Source organism: Harpia harpyja, chromosome Z (genome assembly GCF_026419915.1).
Source record: "Harpia harpyja isolate bHarHar1 chromosome Z, bHarHar1 primary haplotype, whole genome shotgun sequence".
In the NCBI taxonomy this organism is placed as follows: Eukaryota; Metazoa; Chordata; class Aves; order Accipitriformes; family Accipitridae; genus Harpia; species Harpia harpyja.
In genome coordinates, this window is record NC_068969.1 from 60,266,946 (window position 1) to 60,289,577 (window position 22,632).

General features: G+C 50.1%; 2 protein-coding genes across 4 annotated transcripts in view; both read left to right on the forward strand.

The window, feature by feature from the left end:
- Window positions 1-16,592, forward strand: part of SLC49A3 (solute carrier family 49 member 3) — a 31,736-nt gene extending 15,144 nt beyond the window's left edge. Inside the window, exons 4-10 of one of the 3 annotated variants that reach the window (XM_052777121.1) lie at window positions 738-814; window positions 932-1,069; window positions 1,636-1,752; window positions 3,352-3,504; window positions 5,275-5,432; window positions 6,472-6,584; window positions 13,614-16,592. In XM_052777121.1, the coding sequence (XP_052633081.1) occupies window positions 738-814; window positions 932-1,069; window positions 1,636-1,752; window positions 3,352-3,504; window positions 5,275-5,432; window positions 6,472-6,584; window positions 13,614-13,774 (917 nt within the window). In that variant the 3' untranslated portion in view covers window positions 13,775-16,592. Of the gene's footprint in view, window positions 1-737; window positions 815-931; window positions 1,070-1,635; window positions 1,753-3,351; window positions 3,505-5,274; window positions 5,433-6,471; window positions 6,585-7,055; window positions 12,437-13,613 lie in introns of those variants that run through there. The other 2 variants (XM_052777123.1, XM_052777122.1) reach the window with 2 other exon arrangements.
- A 1,852-nt stretch (window positions 16,593-18,444) lies between these two features.
- Window positions 18,445-19,395, forward strand: LOC128136658 (translation initiation factor IF-2-like). The gene is given in 3 exon segments (XM_052776579.1): window positions 18,445-18,452; window positions 18,742-19,067; window positions 19,070-19,395. Coding segments are annotated over 3 exon segments (633 nt in total). The 3' UTR covers window positions 19,369-19,395.
- The last annotated feature ends 3,237 nt before the right edge of the window (window positions 19,396-22,632 follow it).

The window sequence follows — 22,632 nt, forward strand, 5'->3', positions numbered from 1 at the left end:
GGACTTACCAGTAAAGACTGAGGTGAAAAAGTCTTTGAATACCTTGGACTTTTCAATGTCCTTTGTCTTCCAAGTTTCCTGCCCCATCCAGCAGCAGGTCCACATTTTCCCTAGCCTTTCTTTTGCTGCTAATGTACTTTTAGAAGCCATTCTTGTTGCCTTTCACATCTGTCACCAGACTTAATTCCAGGTTGGCTTTGGCTTTCCTAACCCCATCCCTGCACAGTAGGGATCTTCAAAACTTCACTTGTTTGACTGTTTGCAGAACATTGCCTTAAAGTTAAAAAATTGTCTCCTGCAGTTTTGGATGTTTCCAAACTGAGTCCCAGGAGTGCTGCTTCACACACTGCTCAGCTCCAGCCCCATAACAATGCAAGCCCCTACTCCAGTACAGACAAACCCCTTCAGCTTAGCATTTACTGAGGCAGCCTTTTGAAGGTGAGGACACTGTAATTCATAGTTGAAAACCAGTTTACAGGAGTTAGGGGTTGTAGGGAAATGGGTTTATATAGAACAGACTTCATGGGGGTGAGGGAACAGATGTGGCAACAGTAGGACAGTCAGCTTCTCTAGATGTTCCCCTCCTGGTTTCTCCCTTTATATGCCTTGTTCTGTCCTTGCTCATTGTTCTGCTGCACACTGCAGCTCTGGTGCTGACTGGCAGTAGGCATGGACACATGATTGTGACTGCTTGCATGACAAAAATGTCTCTCTCTCTCTGTTTTATTTCCTTCCAGCCAATCCCTTGGGTATTCTTATAGCAAACGTGCTGTCACCTGCACTAGTTCCTGAAGGAAAGCACATCCCATTGATGGTAAATGAAAACTGCTTTAATCAGCCAGCTGGGCTGATTGAGGTCCAGCTGATTTATTTATTTGGAGGCAGTGGAGTTAGAAAGACTGGTAACATATCTTTTCTTTGTGTTGTGTAGCTGGGTGTTTATGCCATCCCAGCAGTAACAGCCTGTGCTGTAGCAACTGTGGGGATTCACGAGAAGGTTCCTCCAACACCTCCTTCGGCCAGTGCCACTAACTCCAGCTCCCAGCCATTCCTCACGGGGCTCAAAATGGTAAGTGACTGTAGCACAGAGAGAGACTAGTGGTGGAGTGAGGAATGCAGCTGGGCAAGAGAGGGATATGCTGGGAAATCTGCTGACAAAGCAGACTGAACTCCACTCCACCAAACCCTCAATGGAAAGCCCCCTGAAGGAGACCAGGATCCCTTCCTTCCTCAGGGAGTGGCAAATGCTCACAGCAAAGCTGCAAGAGATGCTATGTGACTGTTCAGCTGTGGGCTGGCTGCCGTTTGGCTAGCTCAAACAGGAACACCTGGGCTCATCCAAGAAGACCACACAACCTGAGTTTTCTAAGCAGATGTGGTAACAGGCAGGAGAGCACATGGCAAAGTGAAGGAAGAATTTGGGCGCTGAAGAGATCCTTCCTCCCTACATGGTCCCCATTTTAACTTGTCCTCTGGCTGAACGGACAGGAGAGAGCCAAACTCCTATAACAATCACAGGGTTGCCCTGTCAACGTTTCCAACAGGTCGGAGCAACTGACCCTCAAGTCTACTGTCATAGCCAGGCCTTTTTTTCCCCTCCATTTGTTTAAATGACATATTCACTTCTTTCTCTAGCTCCTGAGAAACAAGCCATATATCATCCTGGCAGTGTGCTTTGGAGGAGGAATTGGGATGTTCACCTGCTTTTCGGCTCTGCTAGAACAGATCCTTTGTGAAAAGGGGTATTCAAATGTGAGTCTTCCTCCTTTTCTCCCCATTGTCCATGTCATCTATGATACAATCAAAATGATTTTCCCTGATAAGGGACTCAGAACAAAATGAAGACGGTTGAATATGCTGCACTGTCTCATATCTTATTTGCTCACATTGTCTGATATAGACTAAGCAGTACATTAATCCAGAGCACAGTCAATCTCTCAGTATAATGGATGATGTGCATTTTCATTACTGCCCATGGCCAGGCTCCCATCTGCAAATCACTCCTCAAACACTTTTTAGGAAAAGAGTGTTGTGTTTTTTCCTAAGCCACTCTAGAGTACTGATGTCTATGCACCCTTCTGACACCTTCCCCAGAGCAGGATGAGGCCCAGCAAGTCCCTAGAGTGAAGTTGAAGGCAGGCTGTTGCAATACCTTTTCCTCTTTGCACAGTCTTACATGAAGTCAGGGCAGCAGAGGAAGTCATAGGTACTGTGACAGCTGTTGCCCCATCCTTCCCATGACACTGGCCAGGTGCTGCTTTTACTATTGAGCACAGTGTGTGCAGAGCTGGTTCCTCCTGCTCTCTCCCTACAATAGCAAGGGACAGCCCCTGTTCCTGCATTTCCCCTCAGGCAGGCAGCACTTCAGTCCTGCTGTTCCTTTACCCCCTGGAGGTTCTCTTAAAACACCTCTCCTGCTGTTATGTATGCACATATACATGTCTGGTTTCTGTCCACTCCCTCTCAACGCCCCGGTGTGATACCTGGCTCAATGCTCCCTAGCCAGGTCGCATTTGCACACTCCATTGCTTTTAACTGGAAACCTTTTAAACTTTTCAGGCTTGCTTTCCATGCAGCATGATGCTTTTGTCTGTGTGTGACTGAATTCCCTGGCCCTTTAGCCCACAGAAGCTAATCCAGATACCCTTTCCTTCCAGTCTGCTCCTAAGGCTCCCAAAAATGTTTACCCAAATTTGTTAAAGCTTTCCTCCTTTCAGGATTGTTGTCTGCATTTGGAGCTGAAGGAGCCGGACAAGCAAAGATAGTCTCTGCAGGAAACAGGGCATGTACCCTATCCTGACTACTGCTCACTGCCTCTCTAATTAGACCTCATTGCTACAGCAAGGCGATGCTGTGTCTCATCTAACACGCTTTGGGGCTGCCAGCCTTGTGGAAGGCATTCTGTCAGTGCAGGTCCCTGGTCCCTAGTAAGAAAAGGAGCATGATTATGAACAGGAGCAGATCCCAAGGCAGTTGGACGTGTTACCACCAGTGTGGACAAGGCACCTGATTTCCCCTGGAAGAGCCAAGAACAGTCTCATGCCCAGGTTAGAGCATTTAATGCCAGGGAACTGCTGCTGCTCTGCACTCAGCCTCCCTTGTTAGGTGTGCAGAGACTTGTCATCCATTGAGATCTTCAGAGTGCTGTGACCGCGCTGTCACCACACACTTCTAGCCCCATTATTTGCTACTCAGAGCCCTGTGGAGGCCTCAGCTATTGCAATGGACAGGGAAGCTTCTCCTACCTTAGTAAGTAAGTGACCCACTAGCAACAGGCAGAAGGGTCAATGACATTAAAACCTCTTTCCTAACTACTCTAGTTGCTCAGTCACTTGTTCTTCTGTCCTCCAGGAATTTGCTGGCCTGAATGGTGCACTGTTCACAGTGTGTGGTTTGTTGGGTGCTTTCCTGCTAGGCCTGTATGTCGACAGGACAAGGAAGTTCATAGAGTCCACCAAGATTTGTTTCTGTCTGAGTGCACTTGCCAGCATCATGTTCGCAGTGGTGAGTTCTCCCTTGCATTGCATCATACCTGTGGGCTTAGTTCTGTTACCGTCTGATAAATCATCTACTCAAACCAAGGTCATCTGATGTCCTAGTATTTATTAAGCCACGTGTTATGCTTTGGGATTATCTCTCTGGGCTAGGAATGTTTTAAAGAAAAACCCATTACTGAGGATTTCACAGTCACTGTGGAGCCTGAGACAGACTGCTTCAGGATATAAATAAATTGGCATAATTTTACTTCCTTACGTTGGATCACCATGTTTGTTTACTGGGCCTGAGACCATTCTTTCCAAAAAGAAATGGAATTGCTAAATATCCATCTTACAAAAATGAACAAGAATGCCGTGGTTTTCCTAACACCTGCCTTTAACAGTGGTGGCTGCCAGGAGTGTAAGATTAGCAGAAACAAACTAGTTATGTGCCTAGTTCTGCAGTGGTTCCTCAAGAAGGACAAGACAAGGGAGACGCAGAAACCATGGGGGCTGGCGTGCAAGTACTGCACTCAAGCATAGTCATTGCCAATGGCAGCCATCACCCAGCAGGAACCTGAGCATGAGGCACAGAACTCGTAGCACTGCAGAGGACCCAGACGGGTTCAGGTCTCTGCTTTCCCAACAGGCCTGTGGTCTGCATTTCTCTTGTGTGTTGAAAAATCCAGACTTTCAATATAGCATGATCACACTTCCCCCTGGGCCAAGATCCCAGTGATGTTAGCTCTGCTTTGAAGAGACAGACAAATGCAATGCCTTTCTCTGTGTAGGACAGGGTGCCTAAAGCAGACCTTGCATTTCCCCCTTTAGTATGCTGGCATCTGTTGGGGGGATGCTCTGAATACAAATCAGCATGCCTGGGCTCAGGTGAGGCACAGAGTAGGCAAGAGACTGTGTTAGGAGCAACAAGCAAACCTTTCCCTCCTCCCCTTCCCTCCATCCCCTTCATTCCATACAGATGAACTACTAGCTCAAAGTAGTAAAATAAAAAACACCCATTCAAATACACCTGATGCCTTGACACACATTTTTCCTTGACTTTACCAGTTTAGCTGGGCCAGGCCTGCTGCAGCCATGCCAGGACAGACACCTGTTGTCCTCTGTGGGGGTTTATTACATGGTTAAGGAAGGAGGTGCCAGCACTGTGGCTGCAGGTTTTATGCCCTTGACTTTACTAGTGTTGGCTGGACAAGGCCATGCTCTTTCCTCCAGACTTAGGGACAGGGCTGTTCTAGGCACTAAACTTATCACCAGGGTTTGTGAATGTTTCAGGTGGTTTTTTTGTTTGGTTTGTGGGGTCTTTTTTGTGGTAAAACCCCAATGTTACAAACATCAGTCTGACATGATAAGGAATAGTTTTCCTTATCACTGAGCTGCAGCAACCCAGTGAATTCTCATACATAACCCAATGCAAACACCAATTCTGAAATGTTAGCTTGCATTGGGAGGAAGGTGTGTATTTCACTTGGTGCTGGAGATACGCTGAGCACACTCCTGGTAAGTTACTGACCAGGAAGTCAAGTCACAGTAATACAACCACACCAATGCTTTTCAGGTAATTCTGCTGATCCTTGCTCCCCTTCAACAGATAAATCTCCATCGTGTAGCCATTTGTTGACTCTAGAGGGTTGGAGGTAAAAAAGACATTTCAGGAACAGGTAGGGAATGTACTGGTGAGAACAATGAGCCCTTGGAACTTCCTGCAGGTTATGAGTTCAGAGACTTCCTGCACAGCAGTGCTGACACTGCGATTTTGGTGTTGCTTTTCTGCCTGCAGACTTCTCGGTTCAGACATCGGGCCATCACACTGGCCATCACCAGCTCGCTCTTTGGTTTCTTCGGTTTTGCCATCTACCCTATTGCCATGGAGCTGGCTGTGGAGTGCTCCTACCCTGTGGGAGAGGGCACATCTACAGGCCTGATTTTTGTTGCAAGGTAAGCAGGCAGGTTAAATTGAATTGGCAGCTGAGCTTGGATTCAAATACACACACACATGTGTGCAGATAGAGAAGAACATGGACATCAGTGCTAGCCATCCTGCTGAACTTCTCTCTGATGGCTGTGCACATGACCGTGGCAATGGGGGGAGCTGGCTGGCTGAGCTATAGAGCTGAAGAGCTAAAGGTTTTAAAGCAAGGGGAGTATGTGGAGTTGGTGCAAGAAATGCAGGAAGGAAGATGAAGGTCTCCCTTGCTTGGCACAAAGCAGGATTTAACCATGCCCAGCAGCACTTACCTTTGAAGCAGATGGGAGCTGTATGCCTGAGAGGGACACACATTCCCATGGCAGTACAGGGACTTGTCAGGTCTCAGTGCTCTGCTGAGGAAGATGTGGCTTATCACTGGCAGCTGGTCACAACAGAAGGGGCAGTGACAGTCCTTCCCGTGATCAATTTACATGCCTAGGACTGGCACTGGACTGCAGCAGGAATGACTTGTTGGAGCCCCAAGCAGTGATATATGTGGCCTGGTGCCATGTGTGTGTGTCAGGTGGAGCTGCAGCAGCAAGAAACATCAAAGAGGGGCATTAGACACTGCCTTTGAAGGCTGCTGTTTCCCTCTGGTTGTGGACTTTGTTGCTGCTGCCAGCCAGCTATGAATAAGGCTGAAGTCATAGCCTGACTTTTTCCCATCCTCAGCCCTGCAGTGAGAGTTATTTCTGAGTTTCTGCCCAGTGACTAAGCCTCAGCTCCTTGACAGCTGTAGTTCAACACCTGCCTGCCTCCAGAGGACAGTGGTTCTGCCATGCTGGCCCAGTGTCTGGGGGTGTGCTGAAAGGCTGACCTGGACACCCTCTCAGCCATGGCCCGTTAACCAAGTGCCTGGGCCAGAGGAAGCTGGCAGTAGCTTTCTGTGCTAGAAGGACCCTGCTCCAGAAAGGGGCCTCACTTTCTTGCTGCTGGGGAAGCTGAGCTTGTCTGCAGCACTGATGAATGGGGCAGGCACCATGACTGCATGTTGGTTTCTCCCCACAGCCAGATTGAAGGTGTGATTTTAATGATTCTGTTACAAGCCCTCACCATGCGTGTTTCTGAGGATCCGTCCTCCACCTGTGCCCTTGATCAGGATGGAGCCCTGGACTGGACAAGTAAGTATGTCTTGGGAAATGATGCTGGACATTTGGTTGCACCCCACATACCTCCCATTTTCCTCCAGGTCTCACTGTGAGGGAGCCTGCAAGACTGATTCCTATTGTAGCATCTCTTAGCCACCTTTCCCAATCTGACGGTGCACTCCTTGCTGCTCCTGCTAAACCAGGCTTGCAGGATTGAAAAGGGAAGACCTCTAAGGTGCTGTGAATGCTGCTGCTGGCTCTGGGTTAAAATTTCTCTTATGGCAACCCTGCAGAGATCTGAGCTTCACCAAGCTAGAAAGCAGCTGGGGGGAAGACACTGTCCACCTAGCACAGCCAGTGCTGCTTTGCAGTGTGGGAGGCCAAGACTACAAAGGCCTTAACTGAAAGCTACTTCCCTTGTTTCTGCACACACAGCTGCCTGGGTTTGTAACATGCTGGTACAGCTTTGTTCTGACTTATTCCACTTTTCCCTTCCTTTCCTAGCTGGTCAGAAGAGACAGCAACTGAGATGGATAGGAGCACAAATGTGTTTTCACTGCAGGCTAAACCCTGGTTTTGATCTCTCAGCTGGTTCATATTTGTGTAATACTGACACCAAGTCCTGGGACACACTGTAACACAAAGACTGGCAAACACCTTTTAAATATATCCTGCTTGGCTGAGCAGAAACTCCCCAGAACAAGCTCCACTAGCTGGGAGAGAAAAAGGCTTCACAATAACTGCCCCCCAAAAGCAATTTGACTGCTTCATGTCTGAAAGCCCACAACTCTCCATCTCGTCAGATCAGAGCTGGATTGCATGATTAGGTACCCATTCCTACCCATTTTGTGGTCTGATACATGCAAGGACATCTGTGGAGAAAGGGATGGAGGTGTTTATTTGAGGCACTGCTGAAATGAGAAGGTAACTACTTCCAGGCCTTGTTGCATAGCCTTTTAGATTTACTTTTTTTTTCCTTCAGAAAAAGTTCTTTCAACACAAATTTTTCTTTGATTATTTATCCTTAGTGAACCTTTCCTACGCTTCGCTTTCAGATGATATAACAAGAAGCACAACCTGTGTGGATCTGTTCTCTTACAAAGCTCAAGTGTTTTGATTCTTGTATCTTTCTTCACCACTCCCCAACACAGAAACGTGTACATGTACACAGAAACACACACTCCCACAAACACACTGTGCTCACTGGTGTAAGACCTCCAACCTCTGCAGTCATAGAGGACAAGGGTCCTGGAAACCTTTCACATTTCACTCAAATCGTCTTCCTATGCCAGTGTTACATGAGACAAGGTTTGGCTGTTACCAATCTGGTGTTGCCCCACTGTGAGCTGCACACTGTCCTCAGGGGTAGCCGTTGGGAGGCTGTGCATTTGCTGGGGACCAGACTTGCTCTGGACTTCTGCACCCATGGGGAGTTGTGAATTCACTGTCTAAGAGTGTATCTTCTTTGCAGCTCCGGTACTGGTGCTGGCTGGCCTCTGTAGTGCTATGGCTTGTTTCTACGTCATCTTCTTCCACACTGACTACAAGCGGCTCCATGCTGAGACAAACAGTGGTGATTTGGTCAAGGCAGAAGATACAGCAACAGCAAATGTTCCTGAAGCCTAACCAGGCCAAAAAGGGGATGCCAAGGGCCCAGTAAGGGAAGGACTCAGACCTGTGGGCAGGGACCATGACTGCAAATGCTCAGCTGGCACACTGGGATATTCAGGTCCTGTTGCACAACAAGCAAGGGCTAAAGCAGAGGTGTCACTGGGGCACCTTTGCTGTGCTTCCCTCAATCTTGTATTTATTTGTGAGTCCAGGCTGTAAGAAAGGCTGCCAGAAAGGTCAAAGTGGGACTGGACAACAAAGCAGGTAACAGGGATTTTTAGCTGACTTGATTCAAGTTAAAGAAATGTTTCAGAGGAAAGGAATATCATATTTCAGCTATTTTTTCATTTTCGTGTACTTGTATCAGGGGTGAAGCTTTCAGAGGGGTGGAAGCTGTGCCTGTCACAAACCCAGGGGAAAACCTCTGTTTAAGGACTGTGGTTCTTGTACATCATAACAACTCTTCCACTCTAAGGCTGGAGCTAATTGTGCATCTTAGCTAAAGAATCGTAGGAGCTACAGTATCCTTCCATTGCAGCAGGGAAGTGTAGGTATGTGATCTATAATGCAAGTCTGTTACAATGAGCCACTTTGTCCTCTCTTACAAACAAGAAAAGAAAAGCCCTACCTGCAGTGCTGCCTGTAAAAGAAAGTGTCAGTAAGCAGCAGAAGTTAAATATGGCAGCAATCTTCACCCTTCTGGTTCTCTGCCAGATGCTGAGACATGCAGGATAAGCTTGTTTTACTGGGGCTTCTGTTGTTTCTCCATCTCTCCTGCAATTCCAGTGGGTTAGTTAAGTTTTCCACAAGAAGATGAACATGCTGGTGTAAGATGAGGGTAGTGTACCCTCCCCAGGCCAAGTCATGCTCTCCTGTAGGGGAACATTAAGAGGGCAGCTCACTTTTTGCGGAATGACACAGTGGTGCCCGATATGGTAGAAGCTGGCAGAACTGGCAAAGGTGACCACTTAGAGAAGGCAGGGATATGTCATAAGTTTCTGCACATGATAGGGGCTTTTTGGGGAAGACCAAGTAAGAAACAACAACAACAAGCACCTTCCAGTTCTCTCTGCAGCTGACAGCTGTTCTTCAGTATTAGAAGAGAGGGGTAGTGACACAAAAGATCCCATCTGAAGTTGTTACCCTAACAATTGCAATGGGTACAACTGGATTTTTCATTTTACAGTACTTCCACAGCAGTCCAGTGTCCTGCTTTGTTGTTCAGGTCTAGATGTACAACCTGAGAACTTTTTAACCTATAACATTTCAGTGGACTTGGTGATGCTTCATACCACGCATCTTGCAAGAAGATCTGAGTACTTCTTGATTAAGGGAACTTGATGCACGTTGGACCTGTGACTGGCTTTGTCCAGTCCAGCTAGAGGATGATCCCAAAGCAAAGGATGCACTTCCCCTGAGGCACACTGTACGGAGGAGCTCTCTCAGTGCCTGAATTATCTTCCCCATTAGCAACTGGAAATCTCTCCCTTTGTAAAACACCTAGCTGCATCCTTCTTGGGAGCCTGCTAGTTCCTACAGCTCCAGCCTTGCTCTCACTACTAAGCACTGTCAAAAGGAGCAGGAAGGAAGTCTGAACCTGAGGTGAAACAAGATCAGTTTGGACCTGTCAGAGGAATGGGATTAGCTGTCTTTTGCAAAACTAGCTGGTCAGTTCTGCAGCCCTGGACCTAATACACTGAACAGATTAACACCAAATTTACATGCTACTCCTGAGTCCTACTGTACTGGGAAGCAAGAAGCACTTGGTACTTTATAATTTTATATATTTACAAATGCTTATGTTTTTTAATAAAGGGTGGTTTAAGAAAAGATAAACCTTTTCTCACTATATTAAACTTCAAAAAGTATTTTATAGATGCAAGGGTGCATCAGAACTGCAATGTAGCACAAACCAAAGGTCTCTGTATTTGCCAGAAGTGCATTAAGTTGTGGTCAAAATGATGATGTGAAGTGGTATCTCAGATCCCTAAAATCACAGTGTGAAATTAGCTGTAGGTTAAACTACAGTTAGCTCTATTTTGAAGGATATGTTAGAGGGGTGAGGAAATACTGCTAGCAAATGTCTCCAAAATCTGCCATTGCCCTAGTCAGAAAGTCTGCCTTGCACCAGCTAAGACACACTCATCTTTATCCACGCATATAAAAGAGATCTGAATGGGGAGATTTTTCTCTCTACTCATGCATCAGACTTATAGGTGTGTGAGGTTCATTCTGAATTCCTAATGTGTAGCGGAGCAGGTAGCTCCTCCGCTATATAGTTTGTCATACCCTGGCAGCATGCCATAGAGGAGTTATGGCATTACTAACAGTGAGGCCCAGTAGCTCGCACAAATACCTCCTTGCACCATCGGCTGTTTCTGCTGCTTCAGCTAAATTCACATTTTGTCTTTAGAACAACAGAGGCTCAAACTTCTGTGCTAGTCTGTAATTACCACCATAGCTGAAGTCAACTTACTACTGTACACTCTTCTTCTCAAGGCTGCATAACTTGTCTGTCTCTCACAGCTCACATTTAGATGTGCCTTTCCCTGGGAAGCCTGTGGAAAGCGTGAAGCTGAAATCTTAGCAGGACAGAGGGATTTTGATGTTAAGGCATGGGTCTGGTATGCTGGGGGGTGGACCCATGTCCTCTTCCCACCAAAAGAGTGGTCTGGCTGCCTTACCAAGCCTTCTGTGACGCCGGGAACCCCAGCAGAGGCCTCTACAATAGGTCTGTAGGGGTCACTGGAAAACTGGTACTGCAGAAAGCCTCCTGCAAAGGTGAATGGTCCTGGCTGTGGTCTGGTCTCACTAGAGGCCGCCTGCTTTTGTAAAGCCACAGGATAGGGCCATAAAGGTCAGCCAACAACTCCCATCACAGTTGGGGATCCTAGAGAAGCCCTCTGACACAGGCAGGGATATGCATTCTTGCCATTCTGCACACAGTTGGGGTCAAGACAACACTTCCGTTGCAAGAAAGGTTGTTTCTCTTGCACAGCAGCCAGTCTTGAGGCCCCTGGAGCAGCTCAGTCCAAAGGTTTTCTGCAGGACACTACCACCACCTGTCTCTAGAGCAACTCTGCTCAGTGAGATAACCCTACAGGCTTCCTGCAGCCCCTCAGAACAGCCAACTCTCTCTGCCCTTTTTCTGCAGCCTCCCCTGGGGACTGCATGGGGCTGGCAGAGGAAAGTCAGGTTCACATGAGCCTGGGGGTGAGGTATGCTGCAGTCTGATGACCAAGCAGTTCATGCCTGCCCTGTCCTGTGCTGGCCAGACTTGGCTGTAAGTGCCAGGAAGGCAAAAGGGGCAGGGGCTGTACTGGAGAAAAGCAGCCCCAAGGATGCTCCTGTGAGTACAGCTGCCTCATTAAAGACCTTTAGAGAGGCTCAGGTGAGATCCTTTGTGCTGCCATGGGATGAGTACTGGGTCAGTGTCTGGTACTCCCATGCTGCACCTCTCACAGGGGGCAGCGGACATATCAGCAAAGTCCGCATTGACTCCACAGGTGTTTGCACACCAGCACAGGAAGGCCTGCCTCTACAGGATTGGGTCACCCTGGTTGGAATTGGGGTAAAGGTTGTCTACACTGTAAACCCCCCCAGCCCCAAACCAAACCAAACTAACATTGGTGCTGTCTTTTTAAGTAAGTAAAAGCAGATTTGTCATCAAAATGTTAAAAACAAATCCAGGGAAACTTTAAGACAGAAGGTACCTTTTGCTTCCTCAAAAGAAAGAAAATACTGTAGAAAAAACCCCAAACACATGTATAAACTGTATAGATATAAAAATATTGCAGTGACTGGAGCTGGCAGGGGAAGCAACACATCATGAAAAAAACAAATTATGGCAATGGCTGGAGTAGCCATCCTGTCAGCTGTTATTGCCCCTTTTTAGGACCACTGTGTTCAAACACCTTTAGCCCTGAGCAAAGAGACTCAGTAAGCAGGATAGATACAGGTTGAAAGTCAAAAGCAATTATACTTTGGGACTACAGAAAAAATTCTTGTGCCTCATGCCTTTCTGAAATAGAGATTTATTTTCTTCCAAACCCCAGAGCCTCAAAATCTGTTGTCTACTCCTCACCTTCACCTACACCTCTCTTTGGATCAAGTTTGTCACAAGGATTTCATGGCCTAACAGTGAAAGCAAACCAATTTAGCTTTCTGGAGCTCTGTGAGGCTGGAGCTCTTCGGAGGTATGTAAAGCAGCAGCTAGCATGTCCAAGTTCTGCCTGATACTCTGCAATCTTAAATAAAATAAACACCAAAAGCAACCAGTGCTTTAAAACTCCCCAGGGAATTTTTATCACAGGTTTAAAACAAGTGGTCCTACTTGTAGTTGCAATGTGTTCACATGTCTGCCTGATTTGCAGGCAGCTCCCTCAACCATTTTGGCTCAAGTCAGATGGTGGTATAGGATGGAAGAAAATACATCCTGGAACTACATGTGCTACAAAATGGGAACAAAACTTGATTTCTTGGCAGGTTTTGTGGAAAGGATCCCAGAAGGGTGGTAGGAAAAATATTAACTAGCTGAAACATCTATTATAGTACTTTCTGCCTGGATACGTTTCCCTCATGTACACACTCTGTCATCCTACTTCAGGAACTGAGGGCTTTATTAATATATGATGGATATTATTCAGTTTGCTGCATCAGGGTCCTTTAATAGAAGAGAGTGATTTAATCAAGTGCATCCCCTGGAGAAAGAGGGAATAACACAGGATGCCTGGAGGAAGAAACTCTGTAGAAACTTGGCTCTGCTTCATCCTGTCCATTCTGCCTTAACTCTTAGTTTTAAAAAGTGACCTGCTCTAGTTTGTGCTCCCCCCCCTCAAAAAACAACCTCTCCCTGCTCAAAAGCTGCTCTTTCGAGCTAAAAGCCCCCTTGGTCTCTTTGGCAAAGATGGGTGCAGGTGCAGAGGGAAGGTTTTCAAGTAGCTAAATGTTGCCAGAAGATAAGAACAAGGAACTGCAAATAAGAAACATCCTGAATACACAGTAGCAAAACCGAAACAAAGATAAACAGTGTGAGAAACAGAGGAGCCCTCCGCCCCATTTTGGGAGAAAGGCAATAACATAAAAACATCAGGCATGATGAAGGAAAATCAGAAGAGATAAGACAAGCTCATTTAAGTCCTGACCTCTCTCCTCAAAGAGATTTTGAGCCTCATCACCTTTCCCTTTGTAACTAGAAGCCACTCAGGACCGTAGCCAGCCATGCTAAAGAGATGGCATCAGCTCCATGATACTCGCAGCTTACTGAGCACAGAGCTACAGACCCACAGGGTGGCAAATGAATAGAGGATGATGAATATCACGTAAGTATGAATCAACAGCAAGAACTGCGTTGTTAAGGAATAGATCTTAAATTCCCCAACTGATAGACAAATGTATTCAAGCGTCAGTCCTGGTTGGGTTGCTTGATTCACTCCAAGCTTTCCTTCACAGGTCTTCATGTCTCTTCCCTTGGGAGGTCACTGCAGGACACGGTCTCAGAAAAGTTTGGGAAACCTGACAGCCTTCACTGGGTTTCCTCTGGCACTGAGGAAACACAGAGGAAAAGAAGCCATGAGAGGTGCTGCTGTGCCCATCATGCAGCCTCACCTTAGACTGCTTTCCCCTTGCCAAGCAAGTTGTGAGGGGAAAAGGGGAGATCCTGCTCAAGGGCTGCTGTTTCTGGGAGCACACAGTATGCAAGGGGGAGACATGGGGGGCAGAGGAAGGGTTGCCAATGGTCAGTCCTTGGTGTCAGCACTGACAAGCCAAAGGCACTCAGACTGGGGCTTCTTAAGTCAGCTGGACCCCATGAGGGAGGCAGGCCTTGACCTCCCAGTTTCACCCAGGGACGTGCGGCCTGTTCACCTGCAGCAGGGCAGAGTGTCCAGCTGGGGCAGGGGGCAAAGGGGCTCTGCTCCCCAAACAGACCTCCTTCCCTGAGGTGGTGGCCTCACAGGGGTGCAGGAGCTTAGAGGCCAGTCTTCTGAAGGTCTTCGGGGACTTTGGCTCCCTGATCAGTCCCACCAGCGAGCCTTCAAAGAAGCAAGGGAGGCAATCAAAAGCTGTTCCTCTGCTATCAGTCCCCAAGCTTTCCTGGGCTCCCTCATGCTGTCACAGTGCAGGCAGCTCCTGTGGCCAAAGCAGCAGCCCCTCCATTTGGATGGGTAGCCCTTGCATGTCCAGTGCTTCTCCTCCCACTCCCTGCACTGCCCAGCACTCTTCATCCCCATGGCCCTTGCTTGTCCATAGTGAGGGCAGGCAGCACTTCCTAGACCTGTTCCAACTTGGTGCCTTCCATTTGCACCAAGAACACAGACTGTGCACCCCCTGTGCAATCCCATCAGTCCTCCAGATGTGGCAAGGATGGGGCATGCTACACAGCTTGGGGAGCTCATCCCCCAGCCTCCCCCAAAATGGGTGCCATGACACCTTGCTTGGAGGAGAAAGACTTAAATAAAATTTAGCAAGTTACACATCTGAAAATTAAACAGCTATAGCATAAGCATCCTTGCCTAAGCCTATCACTCCATCACTCTGCAGTAGTTTCAAGACCCTGTGGTAGCTGCACTTCTGTGGGTCAGACAGAGCATCCCAAAGGCTTTTATTGTCAAGGCCATTGCTGTCCCCAGCCAGAAAGCAGGACTACAGCCACCTCCAGTGGCTGGAAGTGAGTACAGCTACAAGAACTGCAATATCTGTGAAGCTGTGCCCACTGGTGAATGCCTTCATTTTTTAAGAAATTTTTGAAACCTCCAAACCTAAAACAAAAAAGCATGGCTAAAACTATTGTCCATGTCACACTACTGTAGGGAGGTGAGGGGAGCAGAGGAGGAGGAAAAGAGGAGGAGAAATTTTGGTACAGCTGCTCTCCAATCAGCACAACTGGCTGCAAGAACAAGCATCCCTGCTGTAGCCAAGTGGGCTCTGCCCAAGTGGTCTCCCCTGCAGGGATGTGTGATCATGTATAAAATTTATGGAAAAGTTCCACAGAATCTGCCAGGTAATTGTAAAACTTTACAGCCATTGTGACCCCTTTTTGTGGAAAAGCAGCACACTCTGTGTTGAAAGCAGTCCTCAGACAATCCCCCTTGAAGTCCAGGGAAGGCAGCTGTTGCACATGCTCTTTTAGCAGAAAGATCACATTAAAATGCTGAAATCGTCAATAGGATGGAGAGACTTTAAGCTTAAGCAGAGTTACATGTGGCATAAATCCACTCCTTCAGACTCTGCTGCTCTTTGCTGTGCTCTTAAATGACTGGTGTAGACTGGACATCTACCCTACTGCCCCTCTGCTGCCTGCACAGGAACCCTGCACTAGTGCAGGGCATTGAACTAAGCTCTTGTTGTGCAGCCTCCCTGGCCCTGCAAGAAACCGCAGCTCCTAATCACTGCTTGCAACCTGCCCCCATGTACATGCAAAGCTTTGCCAGGCTGCTCTCAGCAATTCCCATCTCTTGCACACTACTAAAAGAAGACTGAGATCTCATCTTTTGGCAAAAGCCAGACTCTAATTACTCAGAATTAGCTAATCCAAAATGAAAAGGCGGCCAGCTCTGGGGGTTTGGCAGGAATGCCCAACTCTCAAATGCATTGCCCTTCCAGGTTGCAAAGCCTGGCAAGAAGACTGATGATGCTGGGTGTCCCCCTCGGGACAGTTTGCGAAGCCATGCCCTGCCCAAAGAGCCAGTGTTACAGCCAGGGGGCTCTGGAGCGCTCATGCTGGTCAGGCCCTAAAGCAGCCTTTGCTCTGTCTCACACCAGGGCTCACCTCAGACTATGCCGCGGCAATGGCAGAGGTCACTTCAGGAGGAGGCACAGGCAGGAGGTCCAGGGCAGCCAGAGCAGCTGGGGGCAGTCTCTGGGGTATTCCCCTCCTGTCTCTAGGCACCTGCGTTGCCCTTGCCCTCCCAGAAGGATCTTTTCCCTCCCTTCCAAACCCCCAGCTCATTGCATGCTGTCCTCCACAAAGGGGAGTCTCAAAAGCCATATGACCAGAGTTTCTTGGTGCTGGAGGACCCCCTGGAGACCCCTCAGGCTAAAAGCCTAGCATTAGACCGAACCTGGCCCTGAGAGCATATGGTCATGACCCCTGCAAGGCAGCAAGGTGCTTCTGTGGTAGAGTTCATCACTGCTAGCCCTTCCTGGGGCACACCTGCTGGGAGACGTAGGTATGGGATGCCAGGGTTGGTGTGAGCATCCCAGGAGGGCAGGACACTGCAGCTGGGCAGGCTATGGGTAGGTTCAGAGGAAGGTGTTTGAGGGCCCTGAAGAAGAGTTTTGGGTGATATAGGGCCCCTGGGACAGGTCTTGGTGAGCAATAAGCAGGGTTGGGCATCTCTGGAGACACTTCAGCATCATTTGGGATCTTTGCAGGGCCTGGAATATGGTTTGGACAGGTTTGGGGGAAGTCTCTAGGGGCTGTGAAGCAGGATTGGGGGTTTTGGGGGTATTTCATGTCTCTTGGGAAGGATTTCCCAGTGTTTGGGGGCCCTGAGGCAGGGTTTGGCAGTAGGGGCTACTTGGGCTAGATTAAGGGGTGTTTGGGGAGCCCTGGGGCAGGGTTTGGAGCTCATTGGTGACAGCTGGGCAGAGTCCAGGGACTGATAACTTGGAGGGTCCTGAAACAAGTTATCAGGGTGTTTCAGGACCCTGATACCAGATTGGAAGGGATTGTGTGTACTTGGGCAGAGTGCATGGGGACCTTTGGGAGCCCTGGGGCAGGGTGTGGAGGTATTTGGGGGCACTTGGGTCATGTTTGTGGGGGCTCTGTGGCAGAGTCTGGGAGTCTTTGGGGTAGGGAAGCTTAGAAGCAGCATTTGTATTGTGGCCTAGGAATAGGTTTTTGGGGATTGTGGGGGCATGCAGTCAGGGTTTGGGGTTGTCCATGGTCCGATGACAGCTCTGAGATAGGGTTTCAGGTCTTTTAGGGTCCTGAAGCAGGTTTTGGTGGTGGTTTGGAGCCCTTGGACAGGACTGTGCGATGCTGGGAATATATGGGCACTGTGTGGAGCAAATAGGGTACTTGAAGCACAGTTTGGTAGGGGTTTGGGGAAGTCTTAAAGTGACCTAAAGCAGGATGCAGGGGTCTTTGGGAGAAATTGCACAGTTTGGGGGGACTGGGAATGCTGGGACAGGGTTCAGGGGTGTTTGGAAGAGATCTTAGGAGCCTGTGAAACCATTTTGGTTTTGATTTGGTTTGGTTTGGGTTTTTTTTCCAGCACTGGGCCAGGTTTTAGGGTCCTTGGGGCATTTTGGCAGGCTTTGGGGGAACCTGGAACAAGATTTGGGGGCTGGAAAATATCTCTGAAAGACGTGAATCAGGCTTTGGGGTGTTTGGGGTCCCTAGTGCAGGTTTGGAGATCTTTGGGGACAATTGGTCATGGCTTGAGGGTCTTCAGTAGCCCTGGTCATGGGTTTGGGGCGGGGGTCAACTGAAAGCATTTTTGGGTTCCTGGGGCACACTTTGGGGATTTTGGAGCATGAGGCAGGTTTGGAGTCTTCAGGGTCACTTCAGGGAGGGTGTGGGGCTTTCAGCATTGCTAGGAGATTTTGTGGCAGCATTTGGGGTCCTGTGGTAGGGTTTTGGGGAGGTTTCTGAGTGTCTTGAAGTAGGGCATGGTTTGCTTGGTGGCCTGGGGCAAATTTTGGGTTCTTTGAGGAAAAATGGGCAGGGTACAAGGTCTCTTAGAGCCAGCAAGAACTATGGCACGTTTGGGGATATTTGGGATTTGGTGGGAGCTTTGGGACAGTGTTTGGATCCTTTGGCATGGCCTGGAAAAGATCTGAGAAGCTTGGAAGCAGGGTTTAGGGTGTTTGGGGCCACTTGAGCCATTTTAGGTGGGTCTTTGGGGGCACTTGGATTTGATTTGAGATGTTTTGCTGGCCCAAGAGCAAGGTTTCAGGGTGTTTGGGGGAAGTCTTTGGGGTCTTGGAGGCAGGGTTTGGGGACCCTAGGACAAGTTTTGAGTTGTTTGGCAGCTCCTGGGAAGGACCTGTGGATGTTGTGTGGCCTAGAAAAAAGGTTTCTGGAGTCTTTGTGGGAAATTAGGGTCTGTGGGTCTTTGGAGGAGGAGTGTCAGGGGCTCAGAAACAGGGTTTGGGATTTTGGGGGGCTGTCAGGAAGGTTTGGGGGACTCTGGGGGTACTTGGGTAGGGTTCATAGGTATTCATGATATATACATGACATTCTCTGAGGAGCTTTTGGAGGTATTTGGGGGCCTTCAAACAGGTTTGGGGAGTGTACTGTGACAGGATTGGAAAGTACCAGGGATACTCAAGTAGGATGTGGAGGTAAATGGGTGCACCCTGGAGCAGGGCTTAGGGTGTTTTGGGCTACTGGCATAGCCAGTGTTTGGGGGCATTTAGGCAGGGTGTGGGGCAGTGGGGGGGGGGGGGGGCAAGAGCTGTTGAGGAAGGTTTGGGGGGGGGGTGAAGCAGGGTTGGGGGTGTTTTAGGGCCCTGGGGCAACTTCAGGGTCTTTGGGGTTAGGCAGGCAGGGACTCGGGACTCTGAAGCTGAGTACTTGGTGCCCTGGGGCCGGTTTGGGTGCGTTCAGGGGCCGCTGAGTACCCTGAGGCAGGTGTGAGAGTGTTTTTAAATTGCGAGTAAGTGCACCAAAGGCCTGGCTCAACGCTGCTGGCACACATTCGAGGGTGGCTCTGCCGCTCCCCCGGCTCCCGGCAGCGACGGTCCCCGCAGGCAGAAGACACCCCGAAGGCCGGCGCCCGCCTCATCAGCCCCTCGCCCTCAGCGCCCACCCGCCTGCGCCTCAAGCCGCTCCCGCGCGCCGACCTGGTCCCGCCACCGCGCCTGCGCCGGCGGTAGGGGTGCGCAGGAGCAACAGCTCACGGGCTCCCGAGGCTGAGCGGGCACCGCCTTCAAGCATGCGCCCGTGCGCCGGCCGCTGCCCTGTCCTTCCCCGGGGGGCTGGTGGCCGCAGAGTGGCAGTGGTGGTGCGCAGGCACCGCGGAGCAGCTGCGGGCCGCACTCACTCCCCAGTGACACCGATCCTCAGAAATGCTGTGCTGCCTGTCAGCGAGCAGCGGGGACGGCGGCTGCGGCCGGTCACTTCTTTTGTTACCAAGGCGCAGGGAGGCAGGAGACACGCCCCGTCGCAGCGGGCTCGCGGGAGGGGGTGGCGGCTGTGCTGCGGGGTAGCCCCGGGGGAGGGCGGCGAGTAAACAGGTTGCTACCGCGCGTGCAGTGAGTGCAGAACGCCACGCCGCAGATGCGCCTCGCTCTGCCTGCCCTGGTGAAGCTAGGCGGGACAGTGCGCATGCGGTGGGCTGCGGCCGCAAGGGGGGGCAGTGCGCATGCACATGGGTCTGCCCGCAGTGTTGTGGATGACGGTAAGGGGGGAAGTGCGCATGCGCTTGCATTTCACGCGGTGCTGAGGGCAAGTTGGGGCCGTGCGCACGGCTCTGCCCGCAGTCCCGCGGACTGAGGGCACGAGGGGTAGTAGTGCGCGTGCGCCTAAATGCGCGGGCATGCTGAGGTCGGTGTAGCCGTGCGCATGTGGGATGTGCAGCCGGGAGCAGTGGGGCCGTCGGCGGCCCCAGCCCGGGGGAAGGAGAAGGCAAAGGCACGGAGGGAGGGAGGGAGGGAGAAACCCTGGCCCGGGGCAGGACTGCCCGCCGGGGAGCATACCAGAGTGAGAGGGCGAGAGCAGCGGAGCGAGGGAGAGGGGGATCAGGGGAGGGACAGAGGAGTGGGAAATACGGGCGGAGTGAGGACGCTGGGACCTACGGTGGGAGGGAGGGACCGGGAGAGGAGGAGGGATGGTGAGACAAAAAGTGGGATAGAGGGTATGAAATAGGGACAAGGAGTGGAGGAGGCGGTGGGGAGAGCGAAAGTGAGATGGGGATAGAGAAAGACGGGTGGGGAGGGAAGAACAGGGATGAGGAGCCAAGCAAAAGGGTAAGGAAACAAAGTGTGAGGGCCTGGCAGAGAGATAGAGAGAGGAAAATTGGGATGCGACCAGAACAGAGGAGCAGAGGAGAAAAGGGAGGGGGAGCAGGAAAGAGGGACAGAGGAAGATGGATACTGGGATGGGGAAAGAATGTGAGAGATGGACAGGTAAGAGAAAGTCCTCAATCTGGGGGTCCCTCTGGAGCACATGCTCCAGGGCTGTGTCCTGGGGTTCACCACCCATTTCCCCTCCAAACCAGGGGAAGGACCCCCTTCCCTCTTCACAACCCCACACAGGCATTGGGGGAAGCTGTCTCTCCAGCTGCCCTTGGCAGGCCAGTCCAGGAGGCTTGAGAAAGCTACTCTTGGTAAAGGAAGCCCTTGAAGATTTGGGTTTGTGGCCAGGTATGGGCCTGTTTCTAACATCCCCAAGCTGTAAACACTCAAGGACCTGGTCTGGCATCTTCATGCACAAGTAAGCCTTCACATTTCACAATGGTTGTCCCCGAAACGTGCATCACCCTAGGCTGTTCATTAAACTCTTGGCCTTCTGTCCAGGGATGAGGAGTTATTGAAAAATGAACAGATGAGGAAGCCTAGATCAAAATGGGTGAAATCAATTAGCTGTGAGTAGCTGAAAGCATAGCTTTTTGACAACTCGTTGCTTTGGCAAAATAATTTAAGTGTTCAAATAAGCCATGGATGCATGCCACCAACAGGAAACATCCCCTAGTCTCCATGGGAGGGAATGTGCTGCAGGTTTACACCATCTACAGCGTTCAGCAACTTAAAGGTCGATGATGAGGTTGGGAGGAAAGAGATTTGGCCTTGTCCAGAGCTGTACTAGAAGTTAAATACACTTTGGGAGTCTTGGCTGGATGAAAGGAGCAGGGTGTCTCTCTTGGAGTAGCAAAAATCCTTTTTCTTCCACCTCCATTAGCAATGTTGGGATTGCTCAGCATGTCACATTGCAAAGGAATCCCTTCCTTCCAGATATTGATGAGGGTAAAAATGCACTGTGATCCAGTCACCCATTGGTCTTGTCCTGGTTTCAGCTGGGACAGAGTTAATTTTCTTTCTAGTAGCTGGTATAGTGTTACGTTTGGGATTTAATAGAAGAATAATGTTGATAACACACTGATGTTTTCAGTTGTTGCTAAGTAGTGTTTATACTAAGTCAAGGATTTTTCAGCTTCTGATGCCCAGCCAGCAAGAAGGCTGGAGGGACACAAGAAGTTGGGAGGGGACACAGCCAGGACAGCTGACCTCAACTGGCCAAAGGGATATTCCACACCATGTGATGTCATGCCCAGTATTATAAACTGTGGGGAGTTGTCTGGGGGGCGCAGATTGCTGCTCAGGAACTAACTGGGCTCTTGGACACTATAAATGTAATTGTTGCGACGCAATAAACGCCATTTGCTGCTTCTACTCCATGAGTGTCTGAGTCGTCAATGGCCCGGAGCGGGGAGAGCTCTGACCTGGTAAGACACAAGCCTGAGGTTGTCAAAGGGAAAGACAACAAGTGGTGACCCCGACGTGATACTGCCAGGTGGCCCGGGTAGGGCGAGAAGGCTGCAGCCATGGAAGCGGTTGTGAAGGTGCTGAAGGCACTGGCCCACGACGCCGAGATTTCTGTGAAATCGAAACGGGTGCGAGAGTGTGTGGGGTATCTCCTGAAGACGGGAGTGATCAACACACCGGCTGATGTTCTTTCAACTGGTGTGTGGCCGCAGTGTTTGCGGGAGCTCACGGAGCGAGCGATGGCAGGGAAAGCGGAAGAGTTGCAGACGTGGGGACAAATCGTCTCCGTGCTCCGACATGCCCATCAAGAGAAAGAAGCGTGGAAGGCGGCGAGAGCAATCATGGGTTTGCCCTCTTCTGTAGCAGTTCAAGCCGGATCTCGAGCAGCAGCGGAGATTGCGCAAGAACAAATAAAGAAACGGGCTGTGGAAACCGAGACCACGGAAGATCAGCCACCAACTGCCTGCCCGGTGAGACCGACCCCGAAGTCAGGGGAGGGAGAGCAAAAAGATAGCCCAGGGCAAGGGGGTTGGAGGGAGCCCAAGCCAGTAGCTAGTGATGAGGACAGTGGAGACTATCGGGAGGTGCCCACTGCACCACCCGTGGAGCAGGGAGATACGGAGGGGCGGGAAGAGAAGGACAATCGAACGGCGGAGAGACCTCCCGCCTATCCCTGGGAAGAGTTGGCTAAGCTAAAGATCAGGGAACAGGGCGAAGAACGGGCTCCTACGCAGGGAAAAAGGGGTGAAGAGGGAGGCGGTCGGAGGCGACCGAGAGACGGGCCAAATAAGGAGAAAAACGAGGACTTGAATGTTGATTGGATACCGGGTACTCCGATCAGGAAGTGGGTGCGGTCAAGCGATGAGTCAGGGAGTGAGACGGAAGAGGAAGAGGAGCGAAAAGGCAGGGGGCGTAGACAGAGGAGGGTCCGGTTTCAGGAGGTGGAGAAAGAGGAGGGGCAGAATTGGGCGGAGCTGGAGCGGCTCTTTGAGCTGCTGAGAGAGGAAGTGGTGAAACAGAAGGAAACCACAAGCAAGCA